The sequence below is a fragment of the Halichoerus grypus genome, chromosome 3, assembly GCF_964656455.1.
Source record: "Halichoerus grypus chromosome 3, mHalGry1.hap1.1, whole genome shotgun sequence".
NCBI lineage: Eukaryota > Metazoa > Chordata > Mammalia > Carnivora > Phocidae > Halichoerus > Halichoerus grypus.
The window spans coordinates 76026802-76048802 of record NC_135714.1 but is presented as its reverse complement, the minus strand read 5'-3'; the positions used below and the strand labels follow the sequence as shown (position 1 = coordinate 76048802).

The following is a 22001-nucleotide window of genomic DNA, read 5'->3' as shown; positions in this document are numbered from 1 at the left end:
TATTTATGCCCAATAGGCCTGTGAGTTTAGAATTATAATTATCTCCATTAATATGGGTAAAGTAACTTAGTTTTGTTTAGCTAGTGACAGACACTAAAATTAGTAAGTTTTTGATGGAGGAATTATGAATGATTTGTTGTTAATTTTTGTTTTTCACATTTTCTAAGTTTTTGTCATTGAATATATAATACTTACTTCAACACTTGTTTGATAAATCAGTCTAAAGTATGAGGGAAAGGCCAGGGTTAGAAATAAAAATTTGTTTATAATTTTCCGGAAAATAAATGAAGTCATTTAGCATTAAAGTATAGCCAAGAGTCAAAAATGGAATTCTGGAAGAAGAAACTCCAGTGAAGGAGGTAGAAGGAACAGAGAGGTCAGAAGAGAATCAGGAGAAGACAGTGCTGGAGGACTCAAGAGAGGACAGGGTTTCAAGGAGTAAGTTGGCAGTGGATTCTAATGTAGGTAATAGGTTAACCTGAAAACATCTATCTCATTTGTCAAGTACGAGATCATGACGACCTTTTGAAAAGCACTTTCTTTGGAGAAGTCAAAATAGAAGCCCAATTTCAGTGGTTGGAAGATAAAAAAATGAAGTGGAGACAGAACTAGTCTGAGACACTGACATGAGAAAGAATTAGTAGAATAAAGTGAGTTCAGGGTCAAAGAATGTTTTTTTACTCAAAACATACTTCAGGCGAAGGGAGGAAGCAAATAAAAAAATACCAACAATAATAAAAAGCTTGCGTGAGGCCTGGGCTCATCCTTATCACTTGACATTCATCACCTCACATAGTTCTTGGAATACTCTGGTATTGTTATTGCCATTTTATAAATGAGAGAACTGAAGCTTGGGAATCGAATAGATAAATAATGTGCCTGAGCTCACAAACTAGTGAGAAAGATTGATATTTGAATCCGGTGTTGTCTGATACTAAAGTCTAATTCTTAACTATTTTTTTTTAAGATTTTATTTATTTATTTGACAGAGAGAGACACAGCGAGAGAGGGAACACAAGCAGGGGGAGTGGGAGAGGGAGAAGCAGGCTCTGGGCTGAGCAGGGAGCCTGATGTGGGGTTCGATCCCAGGACCCTGGGATCATGACCTGAGCGGAAGGCAGATGCTTAACGAATGAGCCACCCAGGCGCCCTTATATTCTTAACTATTAATTTAGACTGCCTTCATCAGCATTTGCGTGTGTTCACAGGCTTGGGGTATGAGGAACAAGGTGCAGAAACTACATGGTAGGTACCAGAAAAAAAAACACAACTTGGTCTTTTAACACATGGTGGTGTCTCAATCAATCAATCAATCAATCTCTTTCTCTCTCCCTCTCTCTCTTTTTCTGCACTCTATATCCTCAAATTCCGCTTTATTTCTAAAGTAATTTATACATTCTTCTTCTGATTCACACTTCAACATTAGTCAGCATATTGATGGGAATCACAGTTTTAGCACAAAGATTATTTTAAAGTGAAAACATTTAAAATCTTATTTGAACTTCCCTTATCTGACTAAAGCAGAGCCTCCTGAAAGTGTAAATGCCACTAACCCTCCTCCAAGGGAGTTTCCTGCAAATTCCAGGAAGGAGAAGACTTCTCATTCCCTTTAGCATTAAACAAACAATAGAACCTTCCATACTTTCCTTTTGGAAGCAATAACTCCTTGTTAAACTGCCTTTTGCACGTTAACGCACAGCCTCTCAAACATTCGAACTTAAGAAGGTAGAGGAAAATTTTTTCTCCCAACAGTCTCAAGCCTTTTTTTCTGAACAAAGATGGTCTCTTCCCTAAAAGGAGATCTGGAGAGAACAAGGTACCTAATAATTTCACTAAGCCCACTCTACACCCTCTGTAGAAAATACACTCACTTTTTCTGCCCCTGGCCTGCCTGATCTAAGGTTTTAAGAATAAGGTGACAGGTTTTCTATTTCTAGTGAGCTGAATGCTTTCTGAAGGATGTACCTTTTTCTTTTGATTTTATTACGAAGCACAGTGGGAAACTTAAAAGAAAAGATCTCCTGCATAGAGGGCAGAAACATAACAGCAGAAAGCAGAAAGGTGCTGATATTTAAAAACAAGAAACAAATCTGTGGGGATTTACAAAATGTAGAGAAGTCTGAACTTTTAGCTACAAAGACGATATTCTATGTTTCACAAATTAATAAGCATATAAAGAAGATTACCTGAAAGGTTATTAAAATAAATAATAAGGCATATAAAAATGACCTCTGTGCCAGCCCTTATCAAGACTGTGGATACGAATTACAGTTTTGAATTAATTATGGGGACACATATTAAGGAATTAGAGGTAGGTTCTGATAATTTACCGGAAAATGTAAAGTTGTAGAAAAGTTTTTTTTTTCATTGCTATATTTTATTACATAATAAATCAGAATACTTAGCCTAAACCAGCCCTGACCCTTCTGTCTGTGAGATCCTTCATTGGATGGAGCAAAAGTCACTTAGGAATATCAAAAAATAATATTGGTCCTATTTATTCTTGCATTCCTCAAGGAGATACTCTAGCTGTGTTCCCAAATGTAATACTATGTGTATTAAAATGCATCTTAGTTCTTGGAGTTGATAACCAAAGGTCATTCTTAAAATCTGAAAGGACTAATAAAACAAAGGTGAGATATTTTTCAAACTCTTTGCTCTGGACGAGTGATATCACTTTTTTATTCTCCTTGACTTTTAAAAAAGTAAAAGACCTTGCTTTCAAATGCTAATCGGTTGCTTCTTTATTCCCCCAGAGACTTCAGACCATTTTGCTTCAAATCTTCATTTTCTTGAGTGCTTTATTGACCATGGTCTTGGAGATTACATGTAGTTCAGGACAACATACCGCTTATTATTTTTAACTGAACTGTGGAGCACATTATTCTACATAAGAACCAATGGGGAAAAATTGGTTTGAACATTCCATTTTCCCATTTCAAATGTCATGCCACTAGCAATGGTTAAAAATAAAAAAAAAGAGAGAGAGAAGAAAAATTAAAAAAAAAAAAAAAACCCTTAAAATCTACCTAAGACATTAAAAAAAAAATCTACCCAAGAAAAAAATCCTTAAAAAATATAAAGTTCATTTCTCCTGCTAACTTCCATCACCCAGAGTACCTGAAATTCCTTGCTAAAAGATTTCAAACACGCATGAATCACAAGTTCTGTGCAGTTTCCAGCATGATGGCTTTTTTGTTACCAGGTTAAAATAATTAGTACACAGTTTACGTGGAGATGCTATGAAACAATACCTTACAACCCAAACTGCTTTGTATTTCAACTGATCATTAAAAAATCCAAGGGGTGTATTCTGAACCAGTATGCATTTGCCTTCCTTTCCTTGACCAACTTTTCCATTTCTGGGACCTCCATGCAGTATGGTGGTTCTCTCCTTGACTGACTCCTACCTCCCTAGAGAGAGCTGAATTTTAGTAGCTGTTTGTGTTCAAGGAGCTGACAGATGAGTAAGCTATTCCCACGTTGAATGCTTTTTGGAGGTATCTCTTTTCATTTCAGTCTACCCTAGAATCCCATTTAGTGCAACAGATAGTGATTTGATAAACGGTCCCCTATTGGTCGAAACCTGTTCCTGTTCTGTGAAAGAATCTGAATCCCACTTGAGGTCTAGCTTCCTCACTGCCATCCAACTCCATGGCTCTTTGAGAGGCACTGGGAAAGCACACTAGGTTTTCTCAAAATGTATTTCCTTTGTAAGGAGAAATCTAATTATTACATTTTAATTCAAAACTGTTTTTCCCTACTGATTGGGAAGATTTCTAAAACATAAGCAAAGACAACTTCCTGTGACTTTTTTTTTTTTTTTTGCATCTGTTTACCCAGTGCTAATTTAGGTCAGCAATAAAACAGCAACAACATCAACATGCTATTGAAGTTCAGAGGTGGCAGATGAATATGCATCTTCCTAATAAAAAGCTGGACCTTTTGAGAGGTCAGGACAACATTTAAGACAACAAAATAGCAAGATACATGGGACTATCCCACTTCACATCTATATAAAAGTTATATACTTAAATATCTATTAATTGCTATATAATTCAAAGATAAACATATGCTTTTCATATATCCTTTTAAAGTCTTGGTAGAGTAAGATCCCCTCCCCACAAAGTGAAATCTTTCTCAAAAGTCTCTACATCACATATGAGTTCTGGGACTTGATCTGCTTCCTGTCATTCTTTGTCCAGCTTTGCATAGTTTCTCTGTATGAATTTACAACCTATTACTCAGACAAGACTTAAAATTTCTGCAAGTATTCTCCTTGATAGCTCCCTCTTTTCCAGAACACATTCTTAAATTATCAACCACCTTAGCCTTCCCAAACTTAGATCTCTAATTTCTAAACTCAGGGAGGCTGATAAGCTCTGTTTTGGATCTATATGCTTGTGCCTCCAGCACGGAAATCGCCCCACCAGTCAGAAATCTGGGGTGACCGTTGGGATCATTTAGTTGTCTCCAACCTCTTAGCCATCAAAATCCTTTTTTACCTGCTAACCAATGTTTGAAATTTTTTCCATTCTTTGCTCAGTTTTCTAGTTGTTTATAACAGGGATTTAGTCTAGTACTCGTTACTCCATCATGGATGGTTAGGGAGTCAGACAAACACAAATTCAATGCTTATTTTTACCATATAGGTGACCTGAAGAAGTTATTTAATTAGCTCTAAGTCTCAGTCATATCACAACAATGCAGATAAGAATCTTGAGGGCTCCATGAAGACAGGAGATTTTAAAATACCAAGAATAAGATTTATTAGTAAGTGTGCTCTAAGTGTTAGTTGGTAACATTATCTATAAGCTTTAATGATTATTAATTCATTAATAGAATCCTTTATAGCTCCAAAGAGTAAAATCTGTATCAGAAACACCTCTCTGTTTTTTATTCTTTTTATTTTTATTCATCTTTTTATTTTTATACTCATGTTCATTTCTGAGGAATTGTATATAGGACTGGTTTTGTGTTTGTTGTAACTATGCTAAAACTATTTATTGGCAAAAGATAACTTAAGACTTCAAGGTCACCTTAACATTTAGTTTTTCAGATACAGTGGTATAATGCAATTTGCAAAGTAAAGTATAATACAGTTCATATCATTTTGGTTAGAATACTGCAGAAGTTATGGAAGTTAATATAGACCCATGCTGTCTACATCTTTGAATTTGCAAATGACTCTGTCAATATCTTTCTAAATATCTAGAGACAAATAGTAAATCTATTTTTCAGAAATAAATTATATAACACATCTCTGAAATATTTATTCATTGTTTAGTCCAAGAATTCAGGTTTCAGCTTCCAAAAGGAAAAACATGAGGTCATGCATGGTTACCTCGTGCAGTAGAGATCCTCACACATGTCTGCATGACAACTATCATCTTAAGACTTGGTGTGATGAGAAAGAATAAGACACTGTCAAGCCATTGTCATGCATCAATTCTCATGAGGATTTTATTCAGTCAGCATTGAAGTGAACACATATTCCAGTGTTGCTATAAATTACATCGTTTGCATAGGCCATCATTTGCATATAATCCTCAAGTGTTTGTTTATAAAAATCACCTTTTTCCCTTTTCTCTCACATAAGATGAGTACGATCAGCAGAAGAGACAACAAAATATGTAGACAATACAGAGATATGTTTACTGATTACACTGTTTCGATAACAAAAATGAGAACCATTTTATCCAAACTTCAGGCTAGATCAGAGTTGTAATGATGATATCTTTAACTTGTTGATGCATATTATCTAAATTATATCATGCTAACCTCACTTTCACAAACAAATTTCTAATTGAATTGTCTCCAAAGGAGCTCCTAAAAAAGAATACCTTACACACAGGCTGCTGGCATTTTCTGCATTTCAATTTCATTTATTTCAGGTAATATTCCTATTTACTTATAGGATACTTTAAATTCTTGAAGTCTGCATACTTTTGCATATATTCTTTACATTGTTGAATATCCCTTCCCTTTTATCTATGCCTTGATAATCCTTGCTCATCTTTCAAAACTACTTTGTGCCATTCTTTAAGCCTCTCCCACTGCCCTACCCATAAGTTAGATGCCTCTTTTATGTTTTCTCTTAACACCCTGTGCATAATGAGAACACACACACACACACACGTATGTACACTTCCTATGTGCCAGACTGTTACAAGTCCTTTGTTCTTTGTATGCATTAATTCCTTTAATTTCCATTGCAGCTCTATGTGGTAGATAGTAATATTATTTCCATTTTACAGATGAAGAAATAGAATCATAGAGAGTTGGGGAACTAGGAATTTCATCAGGCTCCTGCTTGGCGGGAAGCCTGCTTCTCCCTCTCCCACTCCCTCTGCTTGTGTTCCCTCTCTCGCTGTGTCCCTCTCTGCCAAATAAAGAAATAAAATCTTTAAAAAAAATAAATAAAGATAGTTTTTTTGTTGTTGTTGTTGTTTTAAAGATTTTATTTATTTATTTGACAGAGAGAGACACAGCGAGAGAGGGAACACAAGCAGGGGGAGTGGGAGAGGGAGAAGCAGGCTTCCCGCTGAGCAGGGAGCCCAACCCGGGGCTCGATCCCAGGACCCTGGGATCATGACCTGAGTGGAAGGCAGACACTTAATGACTGAGCCCCCCAGGCGCCCCAATCTTCTCCAGACTTAAATAATCACTAATCTACTTTCTATGCCTATACCTTTGCCTATTCTTGACATGTCACGTAAGTGGAATCATATGCTATGTCATCTACTGTAACTGATATCTTTCACTTAGCATAAAGTTTTCAAGGTTGACACATGTACAATGTTATCAGTGCTTCATTTTATTTTATTGCAAAATAATATTCCATCTTATGGGAATACTGCTTTTTATTTATTCATTCATCAGTTGATGGACATTTGGATTGTTTCCATTTTTGTTTTTGCTATTATCATCAAAGCTATGAATATTTGTGTACAAGTTTTTGTGTGGACATATGTTTTCATTTCTCCTGGGAATATATCTAGAGTGGAATTTCTGATTTCTGAGTCATATAGTAACTCTGTATTTAACCATTTAAGGAACAGCCAGACTGTTTTCTGAAGCAGCTACACTATTTTACCAGCAATGTATGAGGGTTCCAATTTCTCCACAACCTTGTCAACAGTCACTATTATCTGTCCTTTTGATGTATAACCATCCTAGAGGGTGTGAAGTGGCAGTTCATTATAGTTTTGATTTGCATTTCCATGATGGCAAATAATTTTGGGAACCTTTTCATGTGCTTATTGACCATTTATATCCCTTCTTTGAAAAACTATCTGTTGAGATCCTTTGTCCATTTTTAATTGGTTTATTTTTCTTCTTCATATTGAGTTATTCCAACTTTATTATTTATATATACTAAACACAAGTCCCTTATCAGAAATATGATTTGCAAATATTTTCTACCAAGCCATGGGTTGTCTTTTCACTTTTTTTGATTCTCTCCTTTGAGGCATAAATGTTTTTAATTTTGATGAAATCCAACATTTTAATTTTTTTTTGATTACTTGTGCTTTGAGTGTCATATTTAAGAATATATTCCCAAAATAAAGTTACAAAGATTTACACCTACGTTTTCTTCTAACCGTTTTATAGGTTTAACTCTTACATTTAAGTCTATGATCCATTTGGAGTTTTTTTTTTTTTTTTTAAGTAGGCTCCATGACCAGTGTGGAGCCCAATGTGGGGCTTGAACTCACAACCCTGAGATCAAGACCTGAGCTAAGATCAAGAGTCAGACACTTAACCAACTGAGCTACCCAGGCAACCCTGCAGTTAATTTCTACATATGGTTTGAAGTAGGGGTCTGAATTCATTCTTTTGCATGTGGGTACCTACTTGTATCTGCATGATTTTTGAAAAGACTATTCTTTCCCCATTGAATGGTCTTGACACTCTTGTTTAAAATCAATTAACCATGGGTATATGGCTTAATTCTGGTCTCTCAGTTCTATTCCACTGATCTAAATGTCTATCTTTAACCAATATGATGCTATCTTGATTACTGTAGCTTTTTAGTAAGTTATGAAATTGAGAGGTGTGAGTGTTCCAACTTTGTTCTTTTTTAAGACTTTCTGTTGTTGCCTTTTTTCCTCCTACACTGGTCCTATTACATTTCCACATGAATTTTAGAATCAACTGGTTAATTATGGCAAAAAAGTGCTAGAATTTTGATAGGGATTTCACTGAATATGGAGATCCATTTGGAGAATGTTCCCATCTTAATAATATTGAGTCTTCCAATCCATCACCACAAAATATCTCTCCATTTATTTAGGACTTCTTAAATTTCTTTCAACTAAGTTCCATAGCATTCAGTGTACAAAAATTGCAGTTATTTTGTTAAGTTTATTCCTAATTATTTTATTCTTTTTGATATATTTAAATGGAAATGCTTTGTTAATTTCCTTTTCAGATTTTTTCATTGCTAGTATACAAAATATGCAATTGATTTTTTTGTACATTGACCTTGTACCTTGCAAAATTGTTGAACTCATTTATTAAATCTAATAGTGTGTGTGTATGTGTGTGTATATACATGCTTTAGGGTTTTCTATATTTAGATCATGTCATTTATAAATAGAGAAAGTTTTACTTCCTCCTTTTTAATCTCATTCCTTTTATTTAATTTCCTTGCCTAATTGTGCTGGCTAAAATCTCCAGTACAATGTTGAATAGAAATAGTGATAACTGACATCCTTGTCTTGTTACTGACCTTAGAAGAGGGAGCTTTCCATTCTTTCACCAGTAATAGGAGATTAGCTGTTGAGTTTTGTATAGACGGTCTTCCTCAAGTTGAGAAAATTCCCTTCTATTACCAGATTGTTGAGTGTTTATTATAAAATAGTATTGGATTCTATTAAATCCTTTCTCTACATCTGTTGAGATGATCATGTGGCTTCATTCCTTTTTTTATTAATATGGTATAGGACATTGGTTTTCATATGTTGAACCAAACTTGTATTCCTAGGATAAATTCCACTTGGTCATGGCAAATAATCCTTTTTATATGCTCCTATATTCAGTTTGCTAGCATTTTGTTGAGGATGTTTGTGTCCATATAGATATTGTGGCATAGTCATTATAATCATTAAGCTCCATGAATTACTGGCTGATTGCTTTATTGTTTTCAATAAAGCCTGGGTGAAAAATTGTTCATTTGTTTGAACAAAATAAATTTTTGACAGGGGTTATTTTTGAGATCAACCTTTAAAATTTTTTATGATCCCAGGAAGGCTATTTGTAACTATCACTTTCCCTGGTTTTCACTGGTGAACTAGTTGGCTTATGATTTAGCTTGCTGCTCTAAATTTAGAGGAGACTTTGGCATAACTTCCCTATACTGTTTCAAATAATTAGAGAATGCTTATGTCTTCTCTTTTCTTATGGACGTCTCTTCCCTGAGCAAAATTTCTGTGCCACTACTCTGAATACTGGGTTGGGTGCAACCTCCAGTCTTCTCCACTCACCTTTATCGGCTTGGAACCTTTGGAGCAAGCTGGAGTGATCAAGGTCCCAGTATTCCAGGCCTGCCACACCTGGATGAGAAACTGCATCCTATGGGTGGGAGCTGAGTGGAGAAAGGGAGCCCCCAAACTGTTAGCCACTCTCACCAGGAATTTAGCCTCTTCAGATTAGAGGTGGAAGGTTAACAAGAAATGCTACCTGCCTGTTCCTCCAGATAAAATAACTCTTGATTGGGAACTTAGGGGTAAGGGAGTCCTGCCTCTTGGGAAAACCTGCTTGGAGTGGAGCTTCCATCAAGTTGAGCTGGGCAGGAGGTGAGGTGGAAGGGAGAGGAGTAGGATGAAGTTCAGCTGCCACAGACTCTGTTGTTCTGACTGAGTTTTAGATTTTCCTGAGTAAGTGATACTTCATTTTCTGTATGCCCTTAGAAAAATGTTCAGACTTCAAAAGTTTTATTTATTTGTTATTTATTTACTCAATGTTTTGGTTGTTTGCTGGGAAGTAGGTTCATGAAGACCTCACTCTGCCAACTTGAAGGTAGAACTCCTCCAGGGCATATGTTTTTCACCACACTGCTATGCTGTGTACTTCCAATGTAGTATTTATGACATAGCACTTATTGTATTTTATTGCAACTTCCATTTATTTTATATAACATCCCCTGGAGACTACCCCAGCCAGAGCTGCCATTTTTGTCTGAAGCCCTGAACCAAACTGTATTATTTATAAACTCTTCCAAAGGAGCCCTCTTCAGACATTGCTGTGGGAGCTACCAGAGCTTGCCACCTCCCAGCTGTGAGTACCTGTCCAGTGGAGCCTCTTGTTGAGCTTACTCTCTCGGCCCCTAACTTTGCCTCTAGTCTCAGGAGGCTGATAGGCTGAGACCTCATGAAAGCTTAAACCTCTGTGGGGGTTCAAAATGCTGAAGGTTTTCAAGTAGCAAAAACTGGGACTATGTCCTTAGCAAAAAACTGAGGACAATGAATTTCAGGGCTATTACTGGTATTTTCTTGGTTATTTATTAATATATAATCTATTTAAAGCTAGCCTGGAATCAAACACAATTCTTATGAGACAATATAATTAAATACACAGATCTTCAGAAATTTTTGAAGTTTATAATTAGGGGCGTTTTTTATCCTCAGGTATTTTTTTGTTGTTGCTGCTCATTTTTCCTCTAGAAAGCACCAGCTTCACTAGCAGGAGAGTTGTGGTGGCTCTCATTAGCAGGTTTTCAAATTAAGGTAACAGTAACTAGGCCTAAAAGTCATGATTCTGCAATTTATGTGTCTTTGTCTGCCTTGGGATCCTATAAATAATTTCCCACAAAAATCTGAAGATTGATGACAATGATTATTATATTTTTGTGATCACTCTTGCTCATTTTTTCTTTTCTTCAGTTTACACATCACTGTTCTACTGCAGAGACAATACATCTTATATTTAAGGACACTGTGTACTTTGCTAACTGCTTTCACATAGTTTAACCCATGTACCCATAAAAACCCATTTGATCTCACTAAAGGCCAGTTTCATTACTTCCCTTTTATGGACAGAAAAACTGAGGTTCAAAATAGCCCCTTGGTTTCCATAAGCTCAATGATCTATTAAGTAGAAAAGCTGAAACTTGAACTGACATCTTTTGACTGGTAAGGCCAGAACTCTCTCCAGTACATGCCGAATGCTTTGTATGAGTGTTTGAGGAAAGAAGACTAGGTGGAGAAAAGGCAATGAAATAGGCTAAAGTACTTCCAGTAAGAAAATTAATCACATGTTATTTACTCCTTTGTTATGTGTCTCCAGAAGAAACTAAGTGTGTTCCTTGATCTTATACTGACATATATAAATTACTATTTCTAAACTTGATGCATTCTTGTATATTGTACAAATTGAGAATCTATTGGTTACATATTAGCCATAATGGCCCTTAACATTAAACAACAAAACCCAGCTTTATTTATTTGTATTTAATATAAGAAGATTAAAAAATTTCCAAAGAGGCACAATCCAAGAGAAAAAAAGAGGTAGGTTTTTTCTATTTGGATTGCTCTTTCCTTAGAAGATCATGAACTATACAATTGTACCCCATTTTGCTTTTTTTCCTCTTTATCCATTATCCTGATTTTGTCTAATTCTATACTTTCTGCAGACTGGGAAAATGAATTATGAAATATCAATAAATTGGAAATGAAAATATTGTGAAAAAAGGGCTAACAATGACTGCCTCCAAGACCAAGAGTATATCAAATATTATTTGTAACTTCTTGTCATATAGGATCTTGCTATTTCATAATACGAATGATCCTTGATGTTTTGAGTTAAAGATTTTTACTTTACCTTAAAAGCATATAGTTATTTGAACACATTATAAGTGGGTGAAGTCATTTCCTAGTGTCAAATCTGTCAAAAGATTTAATAGATTTGAGTCTTTTGATTTTTGAAAATAATTCTTTATGTTCTTTGTATTTAACACTGAGTCTAAATGTAAAATTTTAAGTGTCAGATCAAACCTATAGAGTTTATGAGATAAGAGTTGGTCAAACAGCATATAGATTATATGACTATATTCCTACTGATTTTGGACTTTAATAATCTAATAATATAACATGGGTTTTATTTATGTGCAACTAGCTTGTTGCCCACATCCTGTCTCCATCTTCCACCCTCCAAGTTTTTTCTCCAAGTTTTTTCTATGAGACATCTAGGACATACATAACAATCCTTCACATTTTGGGAGCTACACCTCAGGTAGTTCTCTGTCAGGGAAACATTTCCTTATATTTCCAGTTTAACTATTCATTAGTGCCTCTATTTAGATGTTGTCAATATTCCCAGTAGATGTCATATTCTATGCAATGATCATGCTATTTTGTTACCTCTGCATCCTTAGCACCTAGCAAAATGCTTAGCTAGGAAGGATGCTGAATCAATAATGCTGGGTTAATGTATTGGTGAATCGTTGGAAAGGCTAAGGAGACACATTTGGAACACTGAATAGGGTGGGCACTAGGACATGGTTATCTGAGGAGGCAGAGAGATAGCAGATATCCACTCCTGCCTCCCTCACAAAGGTGAGCAGAGGGAGGGAATTCTGTGAGAAGGACTAAATAGCATAGAAATCTACAAAAACTGAATGCTGTGCTTTTCCAGCCATTTAGGCTTTGACTGGTGAGAGTGATGGACCCAGCCATGGTGATTTGGGAGCTCTGGGAAGTTTGAGAAACCCAGGTGTTCTTCAGAAGGGAACAGTGAAAAACAGGAAGCTTAGTGACTTGCTCAAGATGTAAATAAAACAGATAAAGGAGTCTCCAGCATTCCAGCAAAACTGTCTGATTGATTCAGCAAGGTGTAATAAAGGGGAAAAGATTCAGGAATGAAATCCCATGCTGAAAAAAGAATACCTGTCACTCTAGGCTATCCTTTGCCATCTCTCTTGGAAATTTGGAGTTAGTGAAATGGAAACCAAAGAATGAGGAATCTTAAGACCACCTATTTATAGTGTGGCCTATTCACAGACATAGTCTTATGTCCAACCTGTTCTTATTTTTGTGTAATTACATATAGAGTTTTTTTTTTCCTTTTTCTTTCCTTTTTGTCTTTTCCTCTCCCTCTACTTCTACCTCCCCTGCCCCACCACACACACACCCCTTCAGGCTATCTGAATATTTTGATTTGTTCCTTCAACAAATATTTACTGATCTGTTTTTATAAGTGAAATCAACTTTGTGTCTTATTGTTACATTTTAGAGGGAGAATATAACATTAATGAAATTACTACCAAAAAAAAAAAAAAAATAACAGTGTTACAAGAGTTCTGAATGAAAGGACACAGTGAAATAAGGAATTAAATTATCCTGTAAAGCCATGAAGTCAGTCCTAGATGTCACTGCTGAGATTAGATCATAAAAACAGTGTGATGTCTGTCCTTCTCCATTTCTATGTATTTCTCTCAACCTTATCATTCTTTTTTCAGCCTCTATGAAATGTATTTAATTCTGTCTAACTCCTTCATACACAGGTTCTATTTTCTGATAGAGAACTTAATAATGTTGATAAAATGGTTTATGTAGAGCTCCTGGAAAGCAAGGACTACATCTTATTTATCTTTGCCTTTCTGGAATTTAGGACAATGTTTAGCTTATGACATATGCTCAATAAATAGTTGAATCAAGGCTAATGGTTTAGGTCATTTTACCTTTCTCTGATCTCAGATAAAATGTAAATTTTCACAGGGAAATAAGGCCTGCTGAAAACTAAATTCCAAGAAGTGAGACTAATAATAAGGAAATATTTTAGGAAAAGTAAATTACTCTTAAAATGACAACTCAGTTGACAGCTACCTTATGGTGAGCTGCTTGGGGAAACTTACCTTCTCTCAACACATAGTTTGGACTTTGTTTTATGTGGTACTGGTTTAAGATAAGCTGCCTTTGTTTATTTTAAACATTTATCTTTCTGTGATTCTAATGATAGTTTTAGTTTAGATAGTAATTTTTAAATTGCTATTACAGTCCTTTTTTTTCAAATTGGCTTCATATCCTAATGTTATTTCTTTTCTTTTGGAAGTATTCCTTAAAATAGTCTCTCTCTTTATGATGGCTTCTTGCCCAGATTAGTTGAATTCAACTTTCCAGGAATATCCATTAACTTAATTTTATAAAAATACCCTCCATATATTATTTAATCTAAAATATTTTCAATTATAAAATGCACAATTGTTTTTCCTACCACTAATAAAGATAAAATATGCTGCCAAATATAATTGCAAGGAACCATTAATTAACTGAAAGACATATCCTGATTTCACAGATATTAAAATGTTAAAAATGGTATAGTTTCAAATTTATAAAATACAGAAAAATCACTATCACAGCTTTACCATAAATTTCCAATCATACATTTATACAAAGCTTTAAAATTATTTCTATGGCAATGGCAAAGGAATACTGTGTTGCCTACTTACTATAGGACAATGGTATTGCATTTTTTTTTTTTCAAAAATATTCTGAGAGCTTTAGAAGGTGCCTGCTAGAATGGAACTCCCAAAAGTTAGTATCTTTGTCTGTTTTGTATGTACCCCAAGCATCTAGAAGAAGGCACTCAATAAATATTTCTCAAATGAATTTATGAGTGAATTCATGTTTCATTAGAGATGTCATGTGTCTGTTTTAAGCAAAACCAAATCAAGCAAATAAGAATTATTAATCAGTGAGCTCCTTCTAAATGCCAGTTTATGTTTTCAGATATCTTGTACAGCATAGCTTCCTTCTCAAGCCTTACTTTTCACTTGTTGCCAACTTCTTTCTGCTATATTTTCATAAGTATTATAATGATATTTGTGACTCAGTCATGTTTGCAACAACTTTTTGTGAACTACCATGAAAAACTGAATGACATAATATCCATAGTTGCATTACTTCAGAAGTTAAAAGGAAAAAACAAATCTTAATAAGTGCCTTGTAGTAATACACTTGGTCCACTCAGTAAAAAGTAGAGATTAGTGGGCCAAATATAAAAATAAAAAGTTTAGAAAAAGGACTAAGCTTGTGGGGTCTGAATTTTATTCTCATTCCAACTTCTCCTCCATTTCTAAGACATTTATGTAGCTTTGGAGATGGCTGAGTATAAAGTTATCCATAGGTGATGCTGTTTAGAAAAATGCTCCTAAGTTATCAATCCCATAAATTTGGAAACCTCACATCTCAATAGTTATATTTAATTTAAGCCTAACATGAGTTCATTCTGATTCTTAAGGGAGAATATCAGAGAGGCTAAGGACATGGACTCTGGAAACCAAATCTCTGGGCTTGAAACTTATCTCTAGCTCTTATTAGCCATATGGTCATGGAAATTTAGTTAACATTTTTGTGCCCTATTTTCATCTTTCTAATGTCATTGATACATCTCTTGTAGGGTTTTTATAAGGACTAAATAACACTTGTAAACTTTTTAACAAGTCCTTTCAAATAGTAGATGCCAGTGTTGGTTTTTCCCTATTTCGCCTCTGGATCCACTGTGCTCTTCGCTGCCCTGCTTTGTGTCCTGGCACGCTGACTTGCGTAGCGTTCCCTACTGGGGTTTCCTCGCCCCCTGACTTCTGGTTAGATTTTCACCTGGAGACAATGAAGGGATGCAAAGACAGGAGGAGTGAAATTGACATAACTCTTCTCCCCACTTCTTCACTGCCTGATTGTGGTTTGACTGTGACTTTCTCCATCCTCTTCCTGTATGGAAATTCACAGCTACTATTGAATGGTCTCTCTCCCATGGTTCTAGCTATTGCCAAATCTTAGTCCTACTCCCTCTCCCTGCCCCATCAGACTTCAGGGTAGTCAAGACTTGCTGTGCATCTAGGCCCTGATGAATCAACACCTCTTGCTGATTCCTTTAACCCTATTTATATCCTTGTTAATAAGCCCTTTATTTGACTCTCTTTAATTAATCATTTGTATGTACCATTTATTTTCCCCTCATAAATGGTATGCTGCTGAATTATTTAGTTTAAAATAAGTATCAGAGTATTTCTTTCAAGTCAATGAAATATCATTCATAGTGATAGGAATGGGGGTTTTAAAACTCAGGTAAAGAAAATCAATTTTATTAACCTGTGTGTCATTATAGCGTAAATGGCCTCAGCACTAAAGCAGGTATGTGTAGAACTGGGACTAAACTGCAGTTAGGATGAAGTAAAGACTGAGACCTCCCCTCAGGGGCTTTACACATGAACCCTCCTCCTCCTTCTCCCTTCTTGATAGTGTTGGAGGCAAGTTCGTGGAATACAAGGAAGTGGTGTTTATGTGGCCAAAACAAGTTCAATATAAACCAAATCTAAGTTTCGGGGTTTAGTGGGCATTAAGATTTTGGAGCTGCCGGGTGGGTCGAGGGGAGAGTCATTCTTAGAAGCCTGCAAGGCCACGTAAGTAAGACCTAGACCTGGAAGAGTGCTTGTAAGAAGGAAATAAATAAGAAGGTCATGGCCGGTTTCCATTCAAACAGGAATTACAGGAAGAAACAGTAAGCCTCCAAAATTATTAAGTACAATGGCTGCATATCGTGGGACTGTAATAAGTGTAAGGCCCCTTTACATACTGATAAATCCACATCTCCTCACAGAAGACCTGGGGAAACATTGTTTCCCTATATCCACTCACTAACGTGTTTGGGATCTGGGCAGGGCTGAGCTTACAGGACGTGGAGGCCATTATGAGTCATGAAGGTGAGACTGGGGCATGAACACATTACCATTGCATGAAGCAATACCATTTCATGCCTAGCAATCATTTTGTTCAGCCTGGAAATGAATTTAAAATAATTTGCCATATGCAGCTTTCCCAATAAAACTCATTGTCATCTTATTCAGAGTAAAAAATTTTTGGCCCTCAAACCAAATAAAATCCTATAGATACCTCAATTCTCACACTTATCACAGTAGGAGTAGAGAGAACATAATATAATGTTAAGGGGAAAGAGGCTAAGAGGTCTGGAGTCAGTTTCACTTCCTGGATTTGAATCCTAACTCTCTCTGCTACTTACTATCAGTATATCCTCCACATTTCTTTTTTTTTTTTCCCAACCAACCTCTGGATGTCCCAGTTTCCTCTTCCTCATCCTTGGAATCAGAAAAGTATCTATTTCTTGGAAATACTGTTTAAGGACTAAATAAAACAATACAGGCAAATAACTTCATAAAGTACCTGGCATATAGTAAGTATTTAATAGTTCTTGCCTGGTTTTCTTTTTGTATGTGCATCTCCCAACAAGATTCTATGTGTACCTTGAGGTATGAATATACCTATAAGATGAAGACATATACCTACATAATAGGTATATAATGTAATAGGTATAGGTATTATTCATTTAATCCATTACCAAGTCTATCATACAGTAAAGTATTAAATAAATACTTGCTTAGTGACTAAATGAGGTTAGCTTGCCTTAGAAATATGAATCTCAAAGATAAAAACGATGTACATATATTGTTTTTATTGAAGTTGTCTCCTGAGATTCCATGTTAATCACTAGAAAGGAGACTACTAATAGTTCACTGCACTTTAAATGGCTGTCTTTTTTTTTTTAATATTAGCACATCAGTGCAGATGCATATCCACAGCCTTGGGTACATACAGAAGCACCATCACATTCAAGCTGTCAAGTATTCATAGTTTAATTATTTGCCAAAAAAGTAAAAATCTTATCAAAATAATAACTAAGAATAAATTATAGGTACCAAAAATAGGGACTAGACTACTCATTTGAATATACTCTTACAGAGAATAATACAGATCTTTTTTTTAACAATGAAATTATGTTGAGTCCACTTAATTTGTATTAATCAATGTATAAGGGGCAGCCATTGCTGTTATAAGCTTTGCTAGATATTCAATTGGCAGCAATTTAAAAAAAAGACTGGTTTCTTCCACCTACTAATTCTGCAATTTATTCAGCCTGTAGAAAAGACTTTTTCAAATTTAAAAACAAGTAGGCTTTTCTAAAGAAAAATAAAGTTAACAACTATGGACATTTTGAAACTGACTATAAAGTAGCATAAGCCTAAACTCATAGAAATAGCAAGGGAGAATGCATATTTTCCTGCTTTATGGCTATTTAGACAGTATCCATTTGAGTATTTTGTTGTTAAAAAAGATTTCTATTAACATGTAATTTTATATGCCTTTTAGAAGAGAAAATAATAATATAGAGAATAATGATAATAGTTACCTTTTGATTTTCTAAGTAAATGTAATTGTATAATTATATTTATAATTGTATAATTCCATATAATATTCACAGAATCTAGATGGTGAGCTTCATAAAGACAGAATCATATCTATCCATTTCTTTATTCATCAGTGGTCCCCAGGAATCAGCACTGAGCTTGAATACAGTTGATTCTCAATAAATATTTATTAAACAATTGTATGATCTTTCCTTTGAAGTAGGTTCTTGCTAGAAAAGCATTGTTTTGGTCTACCAATGTTTGAGTATTATTGAATGTACTACATTCGGTCAACTCTAGCCTTGTTTGGCATGGTTACTCTTATTTATGCATACTTACAGTAACAGAATACCTGAGGGAGACCGTTACTTTATCATGAATAGCAAACTGGGACTAAAATGTCTCAGAAAGTTACTGACAAAAGCACTGTAATTAAAAGTAAAGCCTGCAAAAATCTGATTCTGATCCATATAAATTGAAGGTTGGAAAATATGACCATTAAACATATCTTTGAAAGCATAGTCAGGATTTGTTAAAAGTTCTTTTAAGATTATGGCATCACTTAATAAAACATAAAGAAATGAGGGATAAAGTAACTTCTAGAAGCCAGAACCACAAGGCTCAGATCAGACTTACCAGAACAGTCACCACACGTAGAACCACTCCACGCATGTTATTCTCTAGTTTCTTGTCAGTCAGTGATCCATTCAGCCCTGTGACAGGATTCCAGCACCCAAGCTGAAAGGTAAAATAGGTTGGTCACTTTCCTGCCTGAAGAACAGTCCAATCCAATCACCTATGCAAAAGTCTTTCAGAAAACTGTGTGATATCTCTTGGAATAACTGGTATAGGAAGGGTCCTGCACAAGTTTTCTTTTTTAATAGCAAATGAAGCAATCAGAAATTCCATTTCCTGCTTTTAAAAATCATTATATGGCATATGACAGTATCCAATATGCTTTAGGAGACTCTACTAAGGACATTGATTTAATAAGGAGTTATAATACACCAATAACTTAGTCCCCATAATGTACTAATTGGAAAAATAATAGCACATATAATTCTAGTATAATGTCTGTTCTTAATATATCAATTATTGCACAAGTTAGATTTTCTTATAGTTTCAATGGTTTTAATTAGATATTACACTGCCTTTATTGGAAAAAAACTACAAGATTTTTAATACAGTTAGAAGGGTTTCTGCTTTTATTTGAGGGGAAAAATCATGTATATGGCTTTGTTGTTTTCAAGTATTCACAGTACATACAACAATATAATTTGCCTTTTTTGTCAGTGCTATCAATTTCCTTGGAATATTTTGGCAGCAGCCTTTCCCTTAAAGTCTTGCAATGATTCACTGCTCTTTACACTCCAAATACTGGTTAAATTTTACATTTTACATTTTACATTTCTCTTCAGCTCAGGTCATGATCTCCAAATATCCATATCTGAGGGCTCCCAGTTTTAAAATCGCTGCCTATAAATCACAACAGGATAAAAACTGATGACTCTCAATTCAGAAATAAGGAGAAAAAAAGAGATCTTATGACTTGAATTAGCAGATAATCCAAGGAACAAAGCTGCAAAAAGAATGCTGTAATGCACATCTTGGGAAGAAATGCCATGCTATCAATTCTGATACTAGATCCATGAGCCTTCACTTTTGGGAACCTATTCCATATCTGCATGCTTCAAAAATGTAACAGATCTTCCGTCATATTTGGAGACTGCTCTGATTGACTGAATGGTTTATAGGGGCACCTGGTTATTTGTGCTGCTTCCTCCTGAAGACTGATTTATTTCCTTGTATTGCATTTTGTTTGTGGCTTCCAAAGTTGGAAATATACTGGCAAGTCTCCTTCACAAATAACAGATTCAGGTGCTTCCTATTAAAACTCAAGTTTCTCTTTGAGTCCCCAAGAGGTGTTTAATTAAGAAACCTAAAATATACATAATATATCTTAAGAGAAGGGATGTCACAATATAAACAAAAAGCCAGCTTTCTCTGTATTAAAACAATTTGGAAAGGGCTGCTAATTGTAGGTTTCAACTATAAAAGCACATTAAATTCATATAATGATATCATTCTTAGTTTCCTAAAAAGTCTCATTAGAACTTAGATCCAATTAGCAAATCCAAATGTATTGAAAGTCTAATTATCAGAGATAGTGTAGTCCTCTTGCCCAATTTAAAACCTTATGAAATTTCTTTCGAGCTTTTTGTTCCCTTCTCAGGTCAACCAGTCTATGCTCAATTACATTCCTTGATGTGCACTTTTTCTAGTAACTTTTTCAAGAAGATTTTATTTTCTTAAACTAAATTAATACTGGTGGAAAAGGTGGTTTATGACATTAAATGAAGACCTACTACACTATCCACCTTTTACAGTTCTATTACTTAATTCTAAGCTTAATGAGTAGCTTTTAGGACATCATGTTGTTCAAGGTAAATATGGCTAAGTTACCAAAGTAAATACAAGGATTTCTTTTTTTGTCTTCCTTGGTGAATCTACTGTCAGTTTGCCTAAATGAATGACATCTATTAATGCCAACTTGACCATAGCATTTTGGTGATTGACTAGTCAAAATATTTACTATGGAATAACAATAAAACTTGCTGAGCAATTTGTTTCAACAATGTTCTGGACAAACATTTAAACATATATAATTTCTAGCTTCTTAATTACATCTTCCTTTAAACAAAACTAAATATAGTCAATGGTTTAAAAATTCTAAGGCACTCAAACATTTGGGATTTTGAAATAACAATAAAAATATTTGTCTTCAGACGCGGGCCGTAACTTAAACATTTGTATATATATATATCATGTGTACATATATAATGTTACTTCTCACTTTAAAAAAAAAAAATTGGCCAAGTTCTTTCTCATATATATTACAAGACATCATTTTCTCCTCTGCCTGATGATTTTTCCCATTTCTATTTTCTCTCTCTCCTCACCCCCCCACCCCGTGGCTTGCTATTTGACTCACGTGTCTTTTGATCATAGTACTTGTAAAGTTGTTTCTCTTCATCATAACAGCTGGGATTTTTAGGATTGGTAACACCTTTTACTTAATTCAGTTGTTCATATGTACAAACTCTAACACTTAAAGTTGGCTGAATATTAGCTATGGACACCAAGAGCTAGGAATTTCAGAGATGAATTTTGAGGTAGAGAATGTTTAGAATACAGATTATCTGGAAAACTAGAAATAAAATATATCCACTTGTCACATATCAAAATGGGGCAAAACAAAGAAATCATTCAGAAATTAAGATAATACTTATTTCCTATATTGAATAGAACTATTTTTTTTACATTTTTTGGAATAATTTCTAAGTGTTAGCCATGATACTGAGCTCTTTATACTTGATCTCATTTAAGCCTCAAAATAACTGTAGGAGAAGGTGTTGCTACAATTTTTATTTTATAAACATAGAAACTAAGGGCTTACTAAAGTCACATAACTACTAAGAGATAAAACTAGGATTTAAACAAGTGCTTTTAAAAGCCCAGATTTGGGGCGCCTGGGTGACTCAGTCAGTTGAGCATCTGCCTTCAGCTCAGGTCATGATCTCCAGGTCCTGGGATCGAGCCCCGCATCGGGCTCCCTGTGTAGCAGGGAGTCTGCTTCTCCCTCTTCCTCTGCCCCTCCCCTGCTTGTCCTCACTCTCTCTCCCTCTCTCTCTCTCTCTCAGGTAAATAAATAAAATCTTTAAAAAAATAAAAAATAAAAGTCCAGATTCAGTGCTTTCAATTGCAGTGCTGTTTTATAGCTTATGAATTTTTTTCATAA

General features: G+C 35.0%; 1 protein-coding gene across 2 annotated transcripts in view; it reads right to left on the bottom strand.

Moving 5' to 3' along the window:
- The window catches only part of GRID2 (glutamate ionotropic receptor delta type subunit 2), a 1423646-nt gene that overhangs the window by 343448 nt on the left and 1058197 nt on the right, over nt 1-22001 (bottom strand). For both annotated transcript variants that reach the window (XM_078068970.1, XM_078068969.1), the window contains exon 9: nt 18839-18940. In XM_078068970.1, coding sequence (XP_077925096.1) covers nt 18839-18940 — 102 coding nt within the window. The remainder of the gene's footprint in view (nt 1-18838; nt 18941-22001) is intronic.